General features: G+C 38.7%; 1 protein-coding gene across 6 annotated transcripts in view; it reads left to right on the plus strand.

Moving 5' to 3' along the window:
- Positions 1-21,864, plus strand: part of NCOA7 (nuclear receptor coactivator 7) — a 134,785-nt gene that overhangs the window by 80,539 nt on the left and 32,382 nt on the right. For 5 of the 6 annotated variants that reach the window (XM_054697807.1, XM_054697806.1, XM_054697809.1 and 2 more), the window contains 7 exons: positions 5,107-5,186; positions 9,265-9,372; positions 12,802-12,915; positions 13,555-13,680; positions 15,149-15,333; positions 18,872-19,920; positions 20,695-20,863. In XM_054697807.1, the coding sequence (XP_054553782.1) occupies positions 5,107-5,186; positions 9,265-9,372; positions 12,802-12,915; positions 13,555-13,680; positions 15,149-15,333; positions 18,872-19,920; positions 20,695-20,863 (1,831 nt within the window). The remainder of the gene's footprint in view (positions 1-5,106; positions 5,187-9,264; positions 9,373-12,801; positions 12,916-13,554; positions 13,681-15,148; positions 15,334-18,871; positions 19,921-20,694; positions 20,864-21,864) is intronic. The other variant, XM_037520358.2, reaches the window with a different exon arrangement.

The raw sequence follows: 21,864 nt of genomic DNA on the forward strand, positions 1-21,864 counted from the left end.
GATAGAAGGGAAAAGGTGGGACTAATGGGCAGATCCACATGGGTGAGATCGATAGGGTTCTCATACCAACCCCACCTCCAGAATCTCTGAAAAACCAGACAACTAGGTTAAAAGGTCTACATTTCATTCCTCCAGGGTTTTTGTCTATTTTTATTAGCTACTTCCTTATTGGACTGAGGAAAAACCAGCTTTGGAGAACTCTTTTCAGAGGTGGGGCAGGTTATAGATTGAGTTGATTTCTCCTGAATGACTTCTGAGGAACACCTGACCACTGTCCCCTCTGGCAGTAGATCCTTCCCAGCATTTTCCTCAAGAGTCCGTAAGCAGGAGAAGGGTCAGAATTTGGGATAGTATAAAAGGTCTGAGGAGGTCTCAAGTTGGAAAAGGAGGTACCGGTATCAGTGGGAGAGAGTTCAATCCTTGGGAACAGCATGGGCCCTCGCCTGGAACACTGGAGGGGATACTCCAGCTTGAAGCGCCGCAGATCAGCCCTTTGCCAAGGCAGATGGGCTCTCTTCTCAGCTTTCTCCAGCGCCAGAAATCTCTCCTGGGCTTTGTGGACTCTCTGCTGCACAGATATCTAGGTGAGGTGTTGTAGATTTTACTTATTGAGACATATATTCGGCCATCTTTAAAACTCACTGCAAAAAATACTGAGGAAGCAGTATGAAACCTTAATTTGTGCTATAATGATATGAAGATTATTAAATTAGGTCCATAAGATGTTCCAGTTGTGTGTCTGCTTTCTATATTGAGTCACCTGTCAGACGTTGTGTTCTGTTTGTGGCTTTGCTAGCTATGTGGTTTTCCCAGGGTCAGGCTTTGTCAGTGAAGATGTTGCCAACAAACTCATTGATCTCTATTGGGCTCATTGATCTTGTAGGGCCAGGAAGGGACTGGAAGGACACAGAGCAGGTTTTCTGATCCCAAGCAGACCGGGTAAAGGAGGAGTCAGAGTCCTCAGTGGTTTTTTGCAGGTCTTTTATTGGGGTTACCAGGTACACAGCAGGCAGGGGTGCTGGGGGGCCGGGAGGCCTTCACTTTTCAAGTCTTCACTCTATCTGGGCTCTCCGGCCTTCTCTGCTTCTCTCTCGGCTTCTGCTACTTCTCTCTAGGCTTCTCTTTCGGCTACTACTGGCATCCCCATGACGCCGCCCTTAAAAGCCTAGTCTCAGCCCAGGTGAATCCCTTCTACCTCTGCCCACACCCTACTCCAGGTGCCCGCCATCAGGCATGCATTCAGGACCGCAAGGATCCATCATCTATCCTGATGGCGGGAGGGCAGAAAAGCCTGACATTTTTCCTTACCCTACAGATCTCTACTGAGAAGTCCATTCAAGCACATCTACTGAGTATCATATTGTGGGCACAATGATGATATAGCAGGGTCTTTACCTTAAGAATTTCAAAATCTTAGATTTTGGAGGGAAAGTTTTCTATTTTTTCTTTAGCAATATGTTTGACTTTTTTTTTCAGCAATATGTTTACCTTGTTCCAATGGAAGATTTGTACCCATTCACATGCATATAATTCATCCTGAAAAATCCAACACGTGTATGTCTTTTGCAGCTGAGCAATAGGGAAACTCATGATTTGGGGGCTTCTAATAGCATTCCCACTGCGACTAGAAATAACTATGTACAGTTTATGAAATAGTGTGGACCAGATGCTGCCACAGATGAGAAGAAAGCATATTGTAGGTTCTAGAAATAGGAAGCACCTATAAAAGTATGCGAAGAAACTATTTTGAAAGCAAGAAGATCAAAAGGTCTGGCGTGTTGGACAGAAAATGGAGCTGAGATATTAAAAGGAGTGAATTTAGATCATAAAACATAAAATAATAAAATTTGGGTTTTTGAATAGGTTGTGTAACTCTGGACATCTGAAAAGTCCTTGGTCTTGTCTTGAAGTAATTTGCTTATGGCCACCTGATGGAAAAAAGGCCATTTTTTGTTGTCTAGAAGGATCATCAGTGTCTCTGGTTCAATGAATGGACCTGATTTGAACATGTAATGACTAGAAAAGAATTCTAATGACAGCATCTATTTTTTCTTGCCTTTTAACTTCCCAGGTCAGTTAACTATTTTCATATTTCTGGGTTACTTTACAGTTTTTATCCAGTACACCCATAGTTACGGTGTAATGAAATGATACTGTTGACCTTCGAAGGAGGTGGAAGGTGCTTGTAGGACCTCAGAGGTAGAAGGCTGAGTGAAGCAATTCTTGGCTATGACATGTCTTCACTGCTTAGAGATGGACTCCATTATTTTTTCTTTGGTTGCCTGTCATCCTCACTTCCTAGTCCCATTTCTCTCTCTACTCCACACTGTTCTATTGTGTTCATTGTATATAAGTTTTTATTTTTATGTGTCCATGTAAGGTCAGGAAAGGACACAGTGCAGGTTTTCTGATCCCATGCAGACCGGGTAAAGGAGGAGTCAGAGTCCTTAGTGGGTTTTTGCAGGTCTTTTATTGGGATTTACCCGGTACACAGCAGGCAAGGGTGCTGGGGGGCACGAGGCTGGCAGTCCTCCCAGCCCCCAGCAAGTCTTCACTCTATCTGGGCTCTCCGGCCTTCTCTCGGCTTCTGCTTCTCTTGCTTCTCTCTTGGCTTCTCTTTCGGCTTCTGCTGCCACTGGGTGATGGGGTGGCCTGGCGGGCTGGGTGGCCGCGTCACCTGCCTCTGGCCTAGCCTCGTCCCTGTGCCAAGTCCACGTATCCCCTGCAGTTGCCAGCCAAGTGGGGGTGCTGTGTGGCTGGGCATTTCTGGCCTGGAGAGCTGGAACTTTGCACATGACATACGGGGTTGTTCCTGCTACAACTGCCCCAGCCCTGTTGATCACTACTGCTGCTGCTGGCGTCCCCGTGACGCCGCCCTTAAAAGGCCAGTCTCTCAGCCCAGGTGTACCCACTTCAGGTGCCCGCCATCAGGCATGCATTCAGGATCACAGGGTTCCCTCATCTATCCTGATGGCGGGAGGGCAGAAAAGCCTGATACTTTTTACCTTACCCTACAGGCCATGAAAAATGTGTGTATTTTTGTAGGCATCTACTTTTTATTTAAGGTATATATAATTGACATAATTTCCATTGTTTTGCAACTGTCCCAGGGTAGGTTCATCTTCAGTTCTCACAGATAAAAGATAATTTTGGAGTCTTTGGTAGATTTTTACAGGCCTTTAATGTGTAATCAGGAGACAGACCAGCTTTCTCTCTCAGTATTTCTCTGGTGGTTTCCTCTCCTTTGTAGTCCTGCCTCAGAGTCAGTGCTGCCCTTATAGCCCCTGGGCACAGGTGTCCCCGTTTACATATATGCATGCCCCATTCTCTCTGGGACCGTAATTAGAGGCGCTCATGCTAGACCACAGGTGCTGGTCAGATTCTAATGGCAGGAGGGCTGGTGGGGAGAGTAGGGGGAATCCTGATAACATCATTAACCCCTACACAGGTGTATATCAGTGACTTGATATTTGTATGTATTGTGAGATGATCACTACAATAAGTAAACATCTGTTACATAGTTTTTTTTTTTATGATGAGGATTTCTAAGATCTAATATCCTATCAAGTTGCATATAAGAATTACAGTATTATTATAGTCAATATATTGTACATTAAATCCCTATGACCTATTTTATAACGAAGTTTGTACCTTTTGATCTCCTTAACCCATCTTGCACATCCCTCATCCCCAACTTCTGACAACAAATCATTAATTTGTACTGTTTGTATGAACTTGTTTTTTTGTTTTATTTTTTAGATTCCACATCTAAGTGAAATCATTCAGTATTCCTTTGTCTGACTTATTTCACTTACAATAATGTCCCCAAGTTGCATCCATGTTGTTGCAAATGGCAATATTTCATTCTTTTAATGACTGAATAGTGTTCTGGTGTGTGTATGTATAAAATCAAATTTTCTTTATCAATCCTTTGATGGACACTTAGGTTGTTTCCATGACTTGGCTGTTATTTACAAATAATGCTGCAATGAACATGGAGGTGCATTAATCCTACCTTGTGCATCTAGTCTATATTTACATAATGATGTAATTCTCTTCATGAGATTCTGCTTCTCTTAATTGTCAGCATGTTGCTGTGTGTGTACTTACAGCTTGTTATTTCTAATTGCTGCCTGGAATCCAAGAGCATACCCACCACATTTTGTTTACCCTTTAACTCCTGACTGCCACAGATGGCATAGTACTGTACATCCTCAAGCAGGTCACTTTATGAAGTATATCTGTGAGTTAAGTGTAGAGTCTTGTCACTGCTTACTTAATTTTCTGGAATGACTGTACCAGTTCACATTCCTAGTAGCAGTTCACATCTCTGCCAACACTAGAATTATCCAGCCTTCTGATTTATTATGTTAATAGGTATAAAATAATCCTTTGTTTTAGTTTGCATTTTTCTTATTACATGCAAAATAGAGGATCTTTTCATAATGAATTCAATTTTATATTCTTTTTGTCATTTAAATTTTTAACCATTGCAAAATTGTCTCTTTGATTTTAAAATTTTGACTGATAGATGTATTTAACCATAACAGTTAGGTTGAATAGCATTCATCTGTCAATGGTTGGCTGTTTTTGACCTATAAAAACAATAAAATCTGTGGCTCAACTTAATACTGTCAATCATATATAAATAATCCTGCAGTAACCAAATAATGTTACATACAGCATTTTTCTTTTAAATTTTTCTTTAAGATAAATTCCTGAAAGGATTATTAAATCACAGACTGAACTTCTCTTGAACATTTTTATAATTATATGTTGACAAATGACTTTATAAAAAGGTTTACTAATATATATTGTGCATCATTTATATTGACTGTACTCTAATATTATATAATATCATTTATACTACTTTAATAACTATAAAACATTACCCCATTGTTATTTGTTTATTTGATTACAGTCAATATTATTTATTCAAGTATTTATTGATAGCTTTTTTATGAGAATGGGCAATTTATGCCTTTAGTCCATTTTTCTAAAAGTGTCTCTTTTTTTGGTCATTTGAAAGTGTGTTTTAATATACTATAGATTACCTTGTCCTCAATTATTAAAAATGAAATTATTTGTTTACAATTTATTCTTCAGATGACAATCAAAACAAAACACATGATAAAAAAGAGAAGAAGATGCTGGTTCAAAAGCCCCATGGTACCATGGAATACACTGTAAGTATAAACAGGATAGTAGAGTGTGTGTTAATACTACAAGATTTACTTACTGTTTTTTCCTAACTCATTCTGTCCCTTAGCTTCTTTCTTTGTAACCATTAAATAATAAAGCTTCTTAAGGTCATTTCTTTTCCCTCTGAATTTTCTCCCTGGGCAATTTCATATAAATCCAGGATATCAGTTACCTTTGATATGCCAGTGAATACTGATTTTAGATCTTGTAGAGGGCAGGACTGGCCACAGTGCAGGTCCTCTGATCCCATGCAGACCGGGTAAAGGAGGAGTCAGAGTCCTCAGTAGTTTTGCAGGTTTTTTATTTGGGGTTCACCAGGCATATGGCAGGCAGGGGTGCTGGCTGGGGGGCTGGAAGGCTGGCAGGCCTCCCAGCCCCCAGCAAGTCTTCACTCTATCTGGGCTCTCTAGCGTTCGTTCTGCTGCTTCTCGGCTTCTCTTTCGGCTTCGGCTTCGGCTTCTGCTGCTGCTGCTACTGGTGCTGCTTGCGTCCCCCCGTGACGCCGCCCTTAAAAAGCACAGTCTTAGCTCAGCTGAATCCCATCTACCTATGCCCACACCCTATTCCAGGTGCCCGCCATCAGGCATGCATTCAGGACAAGGATCCATCATCTATCCTGATGGCGGAAGGGCAGAAAAGCCTGATATTTTCTTTACGCTACAGATCTCCATCCATATATCCTTTTGGAGTTCCAATGACCTTATATTCAGTTGCTTCTTTAACATCCACCTCCACACTTGACCCTTTTTTCAAGAAGCAATAGCTCCTTCAGACATTCATTTATATAAGCCAAACCCTTATATTGACATTACACTCCATATTCATTGCACTTTCTGTGATCACCCAGCAGGACCAGGTGTGATTCCTTCATTTTACTTTCTTATAGAATCATATTTCTTTATGTAATTTCTCAGTTTACCATTTTGACTCATTGATGGGATTGATTATTTTAACATCTATCTTGTGTTTTAACCCATATATCCATGGAGAGTGACTAGAATGACACTGTCTTTACATCGCTGGCCTCTAGGCTCAGGTGTGCACACTTACACATGGCCACACCCATGCGCCAGGTGTCCACAATCAGGCATGTGTGCCTCGTACCTACTCTCCCAAGTGCCTTCTGCATGAACATGATCAAGGCTGCAGGTGATAGCCACAGAGGCTAGTGGCATAAAAAGCCTAATTAACTCATTTACCCTACAGTGCTGATCTCTCACTGCACCATGAACTTCTGGCGGCCAGGGGCTGAATCTTATTTATCTTGGTGCAATGTGAATACTCAGCCATTTCTGAAATGGCATTGTTGAGGAGCGTTCTGACTTCTAAGAAGAAATGAAGTGCTGTTGTCATTTTCTGTTATCCTAATGTGTATTTTTTACTCTTAATTTGCATGCCATGCCGGGCTCCTTATAAGGCAAACAGTAAGACCTGATCCCTCCATGTTACTGCTTTGGGAATGTTAAATATCTCCATGGCTGTAGAATCACAGTGAAAAGGTCTGACATTTCATGCTGAGTGCTCTGTGAACACCTCTAGGCATCTTTCTGTAGCTTATAAGCCAAGTTGTTTACAGAAAGGACTTGGAGTGATTGTATATCTCATATTACCACAACCTACAATATGTTCAATGTGTTGCTGATTGCCATAACAGCTGGCTCAGTGCCTTACCTCATAGCAGGCACTCAAGAAGTATGGGATTAAAGTTATTTATCACTAGTAATTAATTCTAAAGCCCTGTATGCATCCAAGCCCTTCCAAGGAAATGAAAAGTGTTTGCTAGGGGATATGCAGTGAAAGTGAAAATCACATATGCAGTGAAAGTGAAAATCACCTCTTAGATTAATATGTAACAGATGATCAAATGAATATAGCAATGCGTCTATATTCACCTGTTTGGTTTATATTTTATGGAGTTTAATTTTCGTTGACTTTTTTGTGTACTTGTTATTAGAGATAAAAAGGGATTCATAGTTCATATTTAGGGAACCATGCTATTGCCTACTGGTCTTCTTTTCACTCTTGGCCTGTGGTTGTTCATTCTGGTTTACTTCCAAAGATGTAATGATAACAGCCTCGCCCTCAGGGTCGGTGGCTTGGTTCTGTATGTCTGTCTGCTGGAGTGAAAGTTCCAGATTGTTCAAGTTGTCCTTCTCTGAGTCCCTTATATATAGTGTCTTCTATAAGTTTTTTTGAAATAAACATATGAAGCAAATTTATTGATCACTTGCTTTGAAGTAAATGCTCTGAAGCACAAGTTATAATTATCTCTATTCAGTGGATGAAGAAACTGAGACACAGAGAAGGTAAGCAAATGGCACAAGGTCACACAGCTAACAAATGGCAGAGCTAGAATTCAAAACCAACGTTCTGGCTGTAGTCTGTATTCTTAAGCTATGTTTTGTACTGAATGGATTTGAATGTGTAATGTAAATATCTAATATTGGAAAATGTATTTATAAACTTTGAAACTTATGGTTTTTAGTAGTGCAGGGTAAGGTAAAAAGTATCAGGCTTTTCTGCCCTCCCACCATTAGGATAGATGACGGAACCCTGAGGTCCTGAATGCATGCCTGATGGTGGGCACCTGGAGTAGGGTGTGGGCATAGGTAGATGGGATTCACCTGGGCTGAGACTGGGCTTTTAGGGGCAGCGTCGCGGGGACGCCAGCAGAAGCTGAGAGAGAAGAGAACGAAGGGAAGAGCAGAGAGCAGAGACCACCAGAGAATGCCAGAGAGCCCAGATAGAGTGAAGACTTGCTGGGCCTGGGAGGACTGCCAGCCTTCCGGCCCCCGGCACCCCTGCCTGCCGTGTACCTGGTAAATCCCATAAAAGCCTGCAAAAGCCACGGAGGACTCTCCAGGACTCTTTCTTTACCCTGTTCTGCATGGGATCATAGAAAACCTGCACTGTGTCCCTTCCTGCCCCTTACAAGTAGATATAGTTTTATTCAGGGTAGAGGTGGGGTCATAAGCTTTTGATGATTTAAAAATAAAGACAAGTATTTATATCCTAACTTGTTCTGGAAAGGCTTTGAGGCTATTTTAGTGTAACCTATAACTATAAACTCATTAGCCTAAAACAATTTATCTAGTTGATGGGTTTTTTTATACTAAGGGCAAGTGGTGAGCTAACTTCTATAAATCTATCTCCTCCATTCTACATTCTCTTGTAGCTGACACAAATCTCCATCTAATTTAAAGTTCCACTTTGGGGATTCAGTTCTGCTTACAGGGACAGCCTCTGGTCTTGACCAGGGCTATTGATGGGAATTCACAATCACATTCTCCAGAGTGACCTGCCATTGAAAAGTTACAAAGCGTGATGCTGACATCAAGCCCATCTTGGGGTCTGGACTGACTGTCGGCAGCAGGGGGTTTGTGTGTGTGAAGCTCTTTACCCTGGAGTCTCACTGTCTCACTGCCTCTTTATTCCTATTCTCTTTTACATAAGGAAAGAAAGTGTCTTCGAGGGATATATATCGCAAATTTTATATATTTAAAAAGTAATTTGTTGACTATGGAAATTGCTGTTTTAATGACAGTGAGAATTATTAATAGCTAATCTGAATTTTTTTCAGATTTCCTTGCCTTTCATTGGATTCAAACATCACATTTTTAGTGCCATTCTTGAATCAGGCTCTGTGCTGAGACTGTAGAAAATAACCATTAATGGGCCACCCTCCAGGAGCCAATAGAGCAACAAGAAACAGCCAGATAGAAAGTTTTAAGGAGAAAAAGTAGCTCCATTTCCCCCCTGGGTGGTACTAAGTTTTTTTGTTTTTGTTTTCATTATGGTTTTATGTTCTAATACACGGACCTCTACTCAGCTAAGTTGTACCAAAGAAAGTTTAGAAATAGTAGGGAGTAAAATTGGAAGATAAGGGGAACTGGCAAAATCTTTGCTTTTATGTGGTTTTATTGAGAATTGAGAATGTATTCACTCTCGATGGAGTTATTTCTCCTTCATTCACTCATATTACAAATAGATTATTAGTCTATCAAAAGGAAGTTTTGTTTTGCTTGCTTATATATTGAACATCTCTTTGTTGGATTATTCTAGGCTGGAAGCCAGGACACCCTTAACTCCATTGCACTGAAGTTTAACATCACTCCTAATAAATTAGTGGAACTGAATAAACTTTTCACGCATACCATTGTTCCAGGCCAGGTAATTCATTTCTTACTGTATGTTACTTCAGAAATTTTACATTTGTCCTTTATTTTTAATGCCTTACTGTTAGTGTGACAGAATTATTATCAGTAATAATTGCATTGATTCAATCTTTTCCTTCTTTCAGATCCAGTAATTCTAAAATCATCCTAGTGCTTATGAGCTGTTCAGAAAGAAATGCTTTGTAAATGATGAGTACAGTCTTCTTAACTGCCATTAGATTTTGCTATGAAAGTTTCCTTGACATCGAAGTTAAATTCATGAGATTGTTACCCTGTAACATGTCACACAGCTACTCTTAGAATATTTAATTGTTCTTTTACTATTTAAAAGCTTTTAAAAATGTATTTTAATAGGACAGATTTATTAGGAAAAGGAGAAAAGAATAAAGAGAGGCACCTGCATGGTCACAGGAGGGCAGCTGCTTTGTGAAGGGAAAAGGCTTGTGAAACACCTGTGGCTATAGGCCTGCAGGAGAGCTGCCTCGAAACTGTTTTTTTTTTTTTTGAAGATTTATTTATGCATACCAGAGCTGGGGTACAGGCCAGAGGTGCAGGGGGTGGTGAGAGGATTCACCAGAGACAGTGGAGAGCAGAACAGGTGGATCCACTGAAATACACTGCTGAGGGGAGCAGCGGGCGAGACCGGAGATGTCTGCTGCTCCGTGTGTCTGACGTCCCTGGCTGGGATCAAACTCATGCTGCAGTGGCTGTGGATAGTTTCATAGTGCTGATGCTTAGCCTCTTGTGCCACCAGGGAGGCCCCTGCCTCGAATCTTTTTTAATGAAAACACTTTCTCACCATCTTTAAATAGAAAGGATTTGCATATTTTAATCTGAAACTGCTCTGGCATTGGGCCTAGTTGCTTTGTGGTCCAGAGGGTTTAGGGTACCTGGCGCTAATTCCTTGCGCTCTCCAGGCATGTGTTACCAGGTGCTCCTCTGCCGGGAGCCCTGGTGGCGATTTCAGGGCCTTGATTCTTATCAGATGTTTAACTGCTTTCAGTTTTACATACACTGGGGGGATATTCATGAACTTCAGGAGTATGTATTTGCTCTAGCCTGAGCATCTTTATTCTATCTTTTCCCCAATATGAATATCTTTCTGTACTTGTTATTCTGGTAACAATATGCAGTTTATTAGGGTGCTGTGGATCCCCACAATATTTTTTATGATCTGCAGGTGAAGGCTGAATCCTTTATCTGGCATTCTTGACCTAATAAATTTGTGACATACCCAAATATGTACAAATGAGAGACTCCACCCGTCACCATCTGTAGTCTGCCTGGGGGAGTGGAGGCTCTGAACTAAATAGCACAAAATCCCTGCCACATGTGGTGACTGTTCTCTTTAGAGACAGTGATTGCTGAATGTTGTTCAGGCTGACATTACCCACAGAGGGGGAAGTCTAGCGGAGGAAGGACAACCAAGCGCAACACTTAGAATGTTTGATTTTTAATTTTAAGTTTCAGTTTAGTCCGCCCCCTCAGGTATATTATGCCCATCATTTTATTTTAAATGAGGTAGAAATTTTGTTATTTTATCTTGATCAGACAGCATCAAAAAAGCAGTCAACTAGTCATAGACCTTAAGGATCATCAAGAAAAGTCACAAATTTAGAACTTTTTTAGAACTTTGTTAAATGGACTTAAACTGACAAATGGTGTGACTTTCGCCACCCTAGCAGATATTTTACTTTTCTATATAAAATATAATTAATCTAGCAAAATAATTTTTCATGGTAAGATGTTCTTATATTTATACTTTAAAACTACATTTTGCCACCAAAGGGAAATGGCCCAGTCACTGGTAGATTGAGGCTGAGTCCAGGTTTCCAGTTCACCCACAGTGCTTGGTTGCCCTGAACACATTTTGGTTCCCTTTTTGACTTACTAGAGCATCTGTATATGGTAATGGCATTTAATTATTTGGGGACAGATACTGCTACTTTTAAGTATAACATCATCCCAGTAATGGTGATGAGCTCAGGGGGCCTTTCTTTCATGGGCAACACATGAAGCTGACAATCCATAAGTTGTCCAGTTTTTGTGTCCTTGGGCTTTTAGTATTTAAGTTCTTGTCAACAGGACAAACTAGTATACAACCGTTATCAGGTACCTGAGGTGAAACAGGCATTAAAACTCTTCATAAATTAATAAATTTTGTCTCTTCAAAAATTGATAGTTTGGATTTCTTATAATCTGGGACATTATTGCATGATGTGTAATTGACCCAAAGCAGAAAAGCAAGGCATAGATTTACTAACTCAGTGCTGAAGACTACAGTCAGTGGAACTTAGTAGAATAATTTAGGGTGATGCCTGATTTATTAATATTTTACTATATCAATAAACAAAGCATTGGTATTGGACTAAGATCCGTTAACTAGGGAAGTATAAGGACTGTTTTAATATGCCCGCTATAATGGTAAAAATACCAGAAATATGAGTCTTGAAGCTTTGTGTCCATTCAGCCTTGTAGTAGCTATTTGACATGAGCAACTCACTTTCTTTTTTAGACGTCAGTTTCCTAATATCTGAAATTAATGGTTGGGCCACCTTATCTCAGATGTCCCTCTAGCCCTTGCTCTGCTGTCCAACCCTCATATAACTAAAATATTATGTGCTGTCAGTTGTCTTAGGACCTGACTCACTTGTGATGTTGCTAGTAAAAGTAAGGAATCAAGAACAGTGACAATGAAAGACCTATAGATTGCCTTTTGGTTTCCATGGTTTTTAAATACTTGTCCTAATTCCTAGGAGGGGTAGGTATCCCCCTGTTATGATAAATCAAAACTGGTTTTATCTGCTCTGGTTCCAAAAAATTTGAGACTCACCTTTGTAGACACTGATTTGGTGATTACCTTGAGATAGGAAAGAAAACTGGTCTGTTTGGGTGAGTGGCCACCTGTGGGAGGTGATGTTTCAGAGGTTACCTGGAAGCTTATTGAACTCAAATCTTACTCCAAGCTTTGTTTGTTGTTTCAGAAGACCTAAAAAAATCAGACAGACAATGAAAAACTCAAGACATGAGACTTCTTTCCAGAAGGTCCTGATTTGGCTAGTAGTTCTAATACTTACATAAAATTTGTATAAAAATGTCCTTTTTCAAGTTTATCTTAAGCACATTCAGAAGTTTCCATGTAGATATATAGTTTGAGGTATTTATATATGCATGGGCACCTTGGCTACGCATGCTTAGAAAAATACTCTAGGCTTAAATAACGAGAGTTTTGTTTTATGATAAAGAACATCCTCAAATATCCTTTTACCTTTGTTTTGGAGCCCATCCAGAATTGCCACATCAAGTTGGAAGGAACACTTTAACCCCCTCCCTGTACCCATACCCCTCCCCCCCACTGCACACATTCATATTTCTTGGTATTATTTTAGGGATTATTCACTCAGCTTTTCTTTCCCATCCTCAGGTCCTTTTTGTTCCAGATGCCAATTTTCCTTCCAGTACCTTAAGGTTATCATCTTCCAGTCCTGGTGCTACTGTCTCTCCTTCATCATCAGATGCAGAATATGATAAACTGCCTGTATGTATGTCACCCATGCACTAAGTTTGTATTTATCAAAAAGGTTTTATGAGTTGTAGAACATTACATCTTATTTTTCACAATATTTCACCTGAAATTTCCCCTGAAGAGCTGAAGTTAAGTAATTTGTTAATAATTATAGTATGCATCCAAAAGAAATATGTTCATATTTAAAGACTTAAAGGCAACATACATCTGAAGAGGTGTCAAACTGTATTTCCAAAACATATACAGTATGGTAAACCTATGTTATCTCAATTATTTAAAAAAAAAAGTCTTAAAGGCAAAAATGCATGACTTGGAAAAACATGAAATTAAATTCCCAATAAGATTGGTAGTTATTATATTACTCCTTTTTTCTAGAGAATTTGAAGTATGAGTCAAATATGAATTCTAATACTTGTTTTCCAAAGACATTTGTTGAGCCATTTTTATAGATCTATATATAGGCATTTGTTTTTTTACCTGAATTTTATTTTGATACTTATTGTTATGTTTGTGTTGTTTTTGAAGAATAATGGACATTTGCCTCTATGTTCAAGAAATAAGTTATTTAACAGAAAATTTATGCCTGATGTAGGAATAATCGGATTTGAAAAAGTGCTTCTATTTGATTTTAAAAATATTTGCTTTTTAAAGGATGCTGATTTAGCAAGAAAGGCCTTAAAACCCATTGAAAGAGTCTTATCATCTACTTCTGAAGAAGATGAGCCAGGCGTGGTAAAATTCTTAAAAATGAATTGTCGCTACTTCACTGATGGAAAGGTATATGGCCAAGTCATTTGTTTTCTGTTTTTGGAATTTTGGGGTAACTAGAGTAAGCTCCAAAATACTGAAAGCAGGTTACATTAAACTATCTTAACAACTTAAGATTTGACAAGTTTCCATTAATTTTCTTCTCTTGGATGCCTGGCATCTTGCATTTCCTTCAGTAATGAAGGGAAGTGCCATCAAGTGGAAATATTTTCTGTGACTCTGGATTTATCAATTTTATCTTTTAGTTCTTGGCCTATCAGTTTTGGGGGTACAGTATAGTATAGTGTTTAACAGCAAATGTTGGAGTTAGACTTGCTGAATTTAAGTTCCAACTCTGTTATCCACTAACTCTTATTTGTGGGCAAAATATTTACACTTTCTACACTTCCATTTTCCTCATCTATAAGATAGGAACAGTAATAGTTAGCTAATAGGGCATGGTGATTAAAGTAGGCAATTCATATAAAGAGTTGAGCACCAAATTCAGAAACTGTGATGTTCTTAACCTGTTTGCTGGTAGAAATGATGGCATTACAGATATCTATTATGAGATGTTTTTAGTTTTTTTGGTTGTTGGTGTTTTTTCCCAAAGAACAAATCCAACTTTTAGTGATCTCTGAAGAAGGGTGTATGTTGATATAAAGTGAATTCCTGTTCTGATAGAGACTTTATCCCAGGTTCCAAATAGCAATAGATTATTGATATGCATGTATAACTTGCAGCCAATAGTAATGCATTAAATGTAAAGCTCTGCACAGTCACCTCTAAACTCATTAAGCGTGCCAAATTATTTACTTAAAGAGAGCTATCTGTATGATGCTGTCTATGGTAGATAACACCCCTCTCATCATCAATATAATTGACCACACTTCAGACATAACTTTCTTCCTGGCTTCTGTGTTTTTGATTTTAAATTCCACAATCCAACTACAATCCCTCCTGGTTGCAAAAATTTCTTATTCCTGTTTGCACTAAATTTTTCTGGATGCAGATTTTCTAAACATTTGAAAGAAAAACAGGACTATTTTGATGGCTTGGTGACAGCTGTTCCCTTAGCAAGGTCTCTTGTGCTCGTGGGACATGTGGTGAGAGTGTACTGAGTTACTTGTACATCACCCAGTTCTCAATTGGGAGAACTCTTGGGACACCCCCTAGCATTGCATGGACAGTGAACTGCAACATCTGAGACAAACTTGTGTGACACAATATCCAATCACAACTGTATACTGTTCAGAGGCTGTGCTAAAACCAGGCCTGGTAGCTGCCCCCAGCGAGTCCTGTCTGTCTTCTCTGCCTCACCACATAGCATCCAGCATGGTATTTGCTCAACTGTTTTTCCAGCCCTCTTTCAGGGGAGGTGGTTGTCCTAGGGGATACTGCAGTTTACCAAGTCAGAGGAATGACAGCATGTGTCCACTAAGCTGCTGTGGTGCGTGCATTCCCTCCTGTGGTGACCCGGCTGTCCCTCTCTCCTCAGGGTGTGGTCGGAGGCGTCATGATTGTCACTCCTAACAACATCATGTTCGACCCTCACAAGTCCGATCCCCTGGTCATTGAAAATGGGTGTGAGGAGTACGGGCTCATCTGCCCCATGGAGGAAGTGGTTTCCATTGCCCTCTACAATGACATTTCCCACATGAAGATCAAAGATGCCTTGCCATCGTAAGAGACATTTCTCTGTTTGCCAGAATAAAAGGGGTATTGGGAGAATTAAATGCACCTGAGCAGTGAGGCAACCGTGAGTAGCATGTAGGTACATTGGAGGTGGAAGATACGTGTACTAAATGTTAAAAAAATAGAAAAATGAGAGAAAATGGAAACAATAAAGTTTATAATAGGGAAAAAGCTCAACCTACCAAAAAAATGAAAAAAAGCCAGCATATAAAAATTTGTTTGGATTATTTTTATGAAGAGTAATGTGTGTTCTTAGTGAACTTGTGAAAGAAGTGAAGTTTCTCAGACAGGTTTTTAGCATGACTTCCATCAAGAGAATAGTGTTTTCTCTTTGGTTTAATGGTTAAGCAGAATTTGGTTCTTTTTCATTCAAACTCTAGGGTAAGCAGTCTTCCTGAATTGTGCATGGAGACAGTTGAAAGTGTGTTAATCACTGACCTTGTATCTGTGCTTCCCTCAGTTGTGTGAGAGGAATTGATCTGGGTGTGTTTTGTCTCTTAAATACAGATGAGTGTTATTTTAGTCCTGATTACTTTTGACTTATAAAGCTGAGTGATTCATTCATTCATTCATTTATTTGATAGACAGGGAAGCTGCCCATACAGAAAGAGTTTTCAGATAATTCAGCAAATTGATTTGCTCGTAACCTGATTCTGTAATTTTGTCAATGTGTCTATTTCTCTCTGTATGCTAGCAGTAACAAATCTTTAGAAACCCTCAATTAATAGGAAGGTAGAGGCAAAACAGTGGGACTTAACAGTACAAAGGGAAACCAACCTTGGGATACATGAGAAAAAACAACAGTGACTAAAAAACTAAACCACACAGGGAGTCCCTCAGGGTTTATATGCACAGGTTTCCTGGGACTCCTATAGCCCTTAGCGTCTCATCCACTCTGGTCAACTGCAAGCTACTGAAGCTACCTCCAGAACATAGTAATTTAGGTAATTTCTAAATTTACCACCAAATGTTCAGTTGAGAGGTTTGTGAGGCAGAGTGGCAGCCAGGCAGGCCTGCGTGATGAGTCTGGAGCCATGCTGCCTGGCTCACTTACTGGCTGCACTCTTCCACTTACTGGCTCTGTGTTCTCATGAGTTATTCAATATCAAACCTTGGTTTTCTCATCTGTAAAAAAAATGGAATGGGTAGTATTCTACCACTCATTAAGCTGTTATAAGGACTAAAGCACTGAGGTATCTGCTTATTAAAATAGTAGAAATAGCCTAGAGCCTAATGATTTGTAGACTGTAATTATTTGAACCGCAATTCGTATATGAAACTGTTTATTGGCTTCTGGGAAACTTATCCAAGAAAACTGAGGCTTGTAAATTAAGTTGATTCATGCTTCTTGCATAATAAGGATGTAAAGATGAGTGGGTCATGGCCATTGGCCTTGAGGAACTGTGGTTTACAAGGTAGACAGACAGATGGACAGAATTGGTAATGAAATGCTCTGTAAACATAGAAATGCACCCTGTGAGAGGCCAATTTGTGGGAGTGGCCAACTGCTTGGGAATCTTAGATGAGAGGGCAGAGAGACTGTGAAAGAATTAGTTTTGGAAAGAAGCAATGACATTGGATTCTCTGTGACAGGAGGAAAGGAGGTAAGCTGAAATGTATAGATTTTTTTTGATTGTGTGTGTGTGTGTGTACACGCGTGTGCACGTACGTGTGTGTGTGTATAGAATTTCTCCATCTTCCACTTCATACTTTGCATTTTTTAGTATAAGACATTTTGTAATGTCACTGACACAGAAGCTAGAAAGGGAACAATTGAGCACGTTTAGGTACCTGCAGAGTCTTGGAAACATTAATGGCTGAACCGGTTAATACCACTGTGTACTTTGTGCTAGAAGTACTTGCTACCTGCAGTACAGAAAAAGCAGATGGTTTAAATTAATCCCAGCTTGATTAGATAGACAAACAAGAAAGGAGAGTAGTAGATAAGGTAATTTAGAAGACTGATAAGAGTGCAGTCAGTTGTACTCTTTGAAGGGATCAAAGTAGGTAGAGAAAGAAGAGATGAGAAATGGTGTGGATATTAATGGAAGACAGTTCTGCTTATTAACAAAATATGTGAAGAAATGGGTTTCTTTGTTACAGGCTTATTGTAATCTTTAATATGCCAAATTAAATTTTGAATCCCAAAATGTAAATTATGTCACATTACACTAACTTATTTGACTCTGTGATTGAAGCCTCTTTAACATCTCCTGGGATGCCAGTGTTGGGCAGAACAGTTTTGTGTATGTAAGTTCCTGCACAGCAGACATACTCACAATTATCTTGTAGCATGTGGCACTTAGGGCTCTTTGAATGCTTATTGAATTGAAATGAATTATGAATTAAGGCCTTTTAAAACTCTTGTCAAAGACTAACAATTATGTAGACTTTTATATTAGGAAAAGCATGGATGTGCCGTGTAAGTGATTTATAGAATAATGTTGGGTGATGGTCTTGTAGCTTAAGAACTTCGCGGTACTTTGTTGCTTTAGTGCTATCATTATTTGTTTCAAAGCTAAAATAATAAAATATTAACTGAGTATAATCTAACCTTTTTAGAACATAAAACTATTCCTAAAGTTTGAAAATGTTATTTTTAATAAGTTTTTATATCTGTTTTTACACTTAGTATTGATACTAAAGTAAGTGAAAATATGGGTTGCTGGTGGTATTTTGAGGCATAATTTACAAAGCGTGCCTCTTGACCATTTGCTTTTAACTTTAGGGCCCATATTTAACCAATATATTTGTGAATTCTAATCTGTCTATTAAAGGATCTGTTATTAAGGAATAAAATATATCCAGAACGGTATGTTTCAGATGATAAAGTAAAAATGATATTGTTAAAAATGAAAAAGTTAAGAAGTCTAAACTGAGTAGTATAAGAACTTATTTGATTTACTTTTCCATAATGTTTAAAGTGTAAGTGGAACAGATGCTCTGTACCCTCAATAGTGGATCTTACTTACATCAGTTTTAGGAGTTAGAGAATGTTGGTTATTGGAAGAATCAGATGTTAAACGGAATTCAAAATTAGGGTTTAGGATCAGTCACTTGATAGAACAGTTAAATGAGTAGCTACCAAGTCAATGAGAAGTTTAGAGTAAATGTAATTGGTCTATATAGAGTTTTATAAATAGGAAAAGCTTTGAAAAGTTCAAGAATTTTTTAGTTATAGTACTAAAACATTTCCTTTGTCCTTCATGAAAATCAGAAACATGATTTCATCATTAAAAATCTGGTTGGTGACATCTCCATTCTCATAAATGACTTCAAAAACCATTCATTTCTTCTAGTAGAAGATTCTCATGGTTCTTTGTTTTGCCACTTATAGTTGATTTATGTTTTATTTAAAAGTCAATTTCTTGATTTCATTTCCTTATGCTAAAATCATTTAAACATGTTTAAATTATAATTTATGTTTTAGTTTTTGGTTGGATTTTGTTTTATTTTTGCCTTTCCTCCATCTCATTTTGTTTTGTTTTTAACATTCCATGTGCACCCACCATTTTTCCCCCAACAGTGACCTACCTCAGGATCTTTGTCCTCTGTACAGGCCTGGAGAATGGGAAGACCTGGCTTCTGAAAAGGATATCAACCCATTCAGTAAGTTCAAATCTCTCAACAAGGATAAACGGCAGCAGAATGGGGAGAAAGCAATCATCTCAGATTCCAAGTTGACAAAACCTTCGGAAAAATCACCAGAATGTGGCACACCTACAAAGTGCTCAGACAGCCCTCTGTCAGAAAAGTTAAAGAACCTGGAGACCTCTGTGGAGACAACCAGTGTATCTACCATCGTGAATAAGGCCAGCAAGCAACTTTCTGACTCTCATGCTGCAATGGACTCTATAGCCAAAGAAAACTCCCTTTTAGGGGAAGATGATGACTTTGTTGACTTGGAAGAACTTTCTTCTCAAACCAATAGCAGAATGGATAAAAGAGATGCCTCTAAAGAGCACCTTTCTCTTGACCCAGAGATGCTAAGGAAAGCTAAGTCCCAAATAATCAGTTCTGATACAGAAATGCAGGTGCAGTCAGCTCTGAACTTTTCAGGAACAGAGAGTGATGCTGAACTGAAGGGAGCCCTAGATTTAGAAGCCTGTGAGAAGCAAGATAAAATGCCAGAGATGGACAAGCAGTCTAGTTCCCCAGAAAGCCAGGTTGAAAACACACTGAACATACAGGAAGATCTAGATAAAGTCAAACTCATTGAATATTACCTTAATAAGAACAAAGAAGGGTCACAGTTATCTGACAACTTGCAGAAGGCAGAAATAAGTGATGGCAAATGCCTTGAACCAGTGGGAATAGATATCACCCTTAGTAGTGCTCTTCCCCAGGCAGGTGATTCCCCAAATGAGGGCAATAAAGAGCAAGGTGTAACCTGGGTAAAAGAGAGAGAGCCCCTTCCACTGCAGCTTGTCTCTTCTGCAGAAGAAAATTTGAGTAAAGAGTCCCTAGACTCCTCTTTGGAATCAGCTATGGACAACAGCTGCCAAGGCACACAAATGGATGATAAATCAGAAATTCAATTATGGCTTTTAAAGAGAATTCAGGTACCCATTGAAGGTAAGCCACATTTCTTTAATGCTTTTATATTGCATGTATAATTCCATTTCTAAAACTTGCACATGCAACAGCAAAAGTAGTATAAATTTTTGAGCATATCTTCTTAATAGGGCATATATTTACAGATACATTAATATTAACTGTTTTGGAATTTGAACTATAACATATATTTCTATTTCAAAAGTCCTTTGAAACATTTTTTTCAAACAATGGTGTGTGGTGGAAAACTGTGGGTACTTTGGCGGTGAGAAATTATGCTGACTGCACTTGAGGGGAGAAATTCTGTATTGTGAAAAAAATAAGGATATTTAAACAACTAAAATTTAAAAATAAAATTTTTGTAGGTGTCTTTTTTATCTTGAATTTCTAAGTCTAAAATATTTTTGAGGGTATTTCAATTCTAAACTGAATTGTTATGGTGTCACTGCATCCTCGATATCATTCATTAATGTGTTCTTAGGAATTGTACAGTGGTTCACTATTTGCAACTGTATTTGATTTATCTTTGTTTGCTTGTTTTTTTGTTCTGCTTGCTTCCCTATGCTTCATCACAAGTGATGTAGACCAACCTGAAACGTCCAAAACTTTTCCCTTATGTACTAAAAATCTGAAAATTTTTATTAGTCCAGACATGATGATCTGTTCAATGTTTCTGTGATGGTTTGACTTCTCATTGCTAAGCAGGGATGGAACACTTTTCTTGGTAAGCTGAAAGGTTTTACTATCACCACTATTGTCAATATTGAGGAAGATTTTATTTCATGTGTGATTCAGATATACTTCCTTCAAAAGAAGAGAAAAGCAAGACTCCACCCATGTTTCTGTGCATTAAAGTGGGAAAACCCATGAGAAAATCCTTTGCCACTCACACCGCAGCCATGGTCCAGCAGTATGGCAAGCGAAGAAAGCAACCAGAGTACTGGTTTGCTGTTCCTCGGGAGAGGTGAGTGTGGTCTCACATAGCAGCAGCACGTCAATGAGATTCTAATTAAGTTTTGATTTTTAAAATTTTTAAATACTTCTATTCTTGAATAAATGATTTCTCTTAATTGTACATTTTCTAGAAGGATATTATTTGAGTATTATTTAAGTACTTTGAGTAGTACTTAAGGTGCTTTCAATATAGCAAATTGGACTTAATGTTTGCTGAACCACTATCATCACTTTCTACTCAGTTGAATTTTAAATGAAGGATGATTTAGATAGTCTCAAGTGCTTACAATTGGAAGTGTTCTTCCTTTGAAACTAAAGGAACACCATGAAGTAGATCCAGAACCCTCTAAGTGCAGTAGAAGGCATGATTGTGATTTTTCAAGTGCTGCTGAATGCTGGGGGAATCGAAGGCTGACCTCAGCAGGGAGTCTCTGATTCAACAGCATGAGAAGTGTGACATGCAATCAACTGGGTAGTTCAAGGAACTCTCTTCCTTCAGAGAGATCTGTATCCTTAAATTGTCAAAGAAGAAATTTTATTGGCTCTGTGGCAGTCTTGGCTAGTGATGTAAGTCTTAAGGGTAACTCACTGAGGACATTTTTATAATAAAGAAAATTAGAAATATTCTCGAGGAAAAAAATTGTTTTCCTATTACATATGTGATAATATAAAAATGTCTTACAGTGCCTTGCAATCAGTTTTCAAAATTGCTAAATTTAACATTTTTCCTTTCTTAACTAGTCATTGAATGTTATCTGGACAGACCTTGTGGCTCTCACCCCTGCCAAGAATGAATATTCACTGATTTTCCATAAGCACAACTAGAGCAAAGTTAAAATCCAAACAAGGGCATACCTTCTGACTGATTGGTATCCAGAATAATTCTCATCAAGCTAATTGCCTCATTTTAATCTATTATAATTTAATGTGAAAAATAACTGATAGGATTTTAACAAATGAATTTGCTTTCATACACTTTCCCTGTCTTAGCCACATAGCCACATTAACACA

Source organism: Talpa occidentalis, unplaced genomic scaffold, assembly GCF_014898055.3.
Source record: "Talpa occidentalis isolate TD23 unplaced genomic scaffold, MPIMG_talOcc4v2.1 talOcc4.2, whole genome shotgun sequence".
NCBI lineage: Eukaryota > Metazoa > Chordata > Mammalia > Eulipotyphla > Talpidae > Talpa > Talpa occidentalis.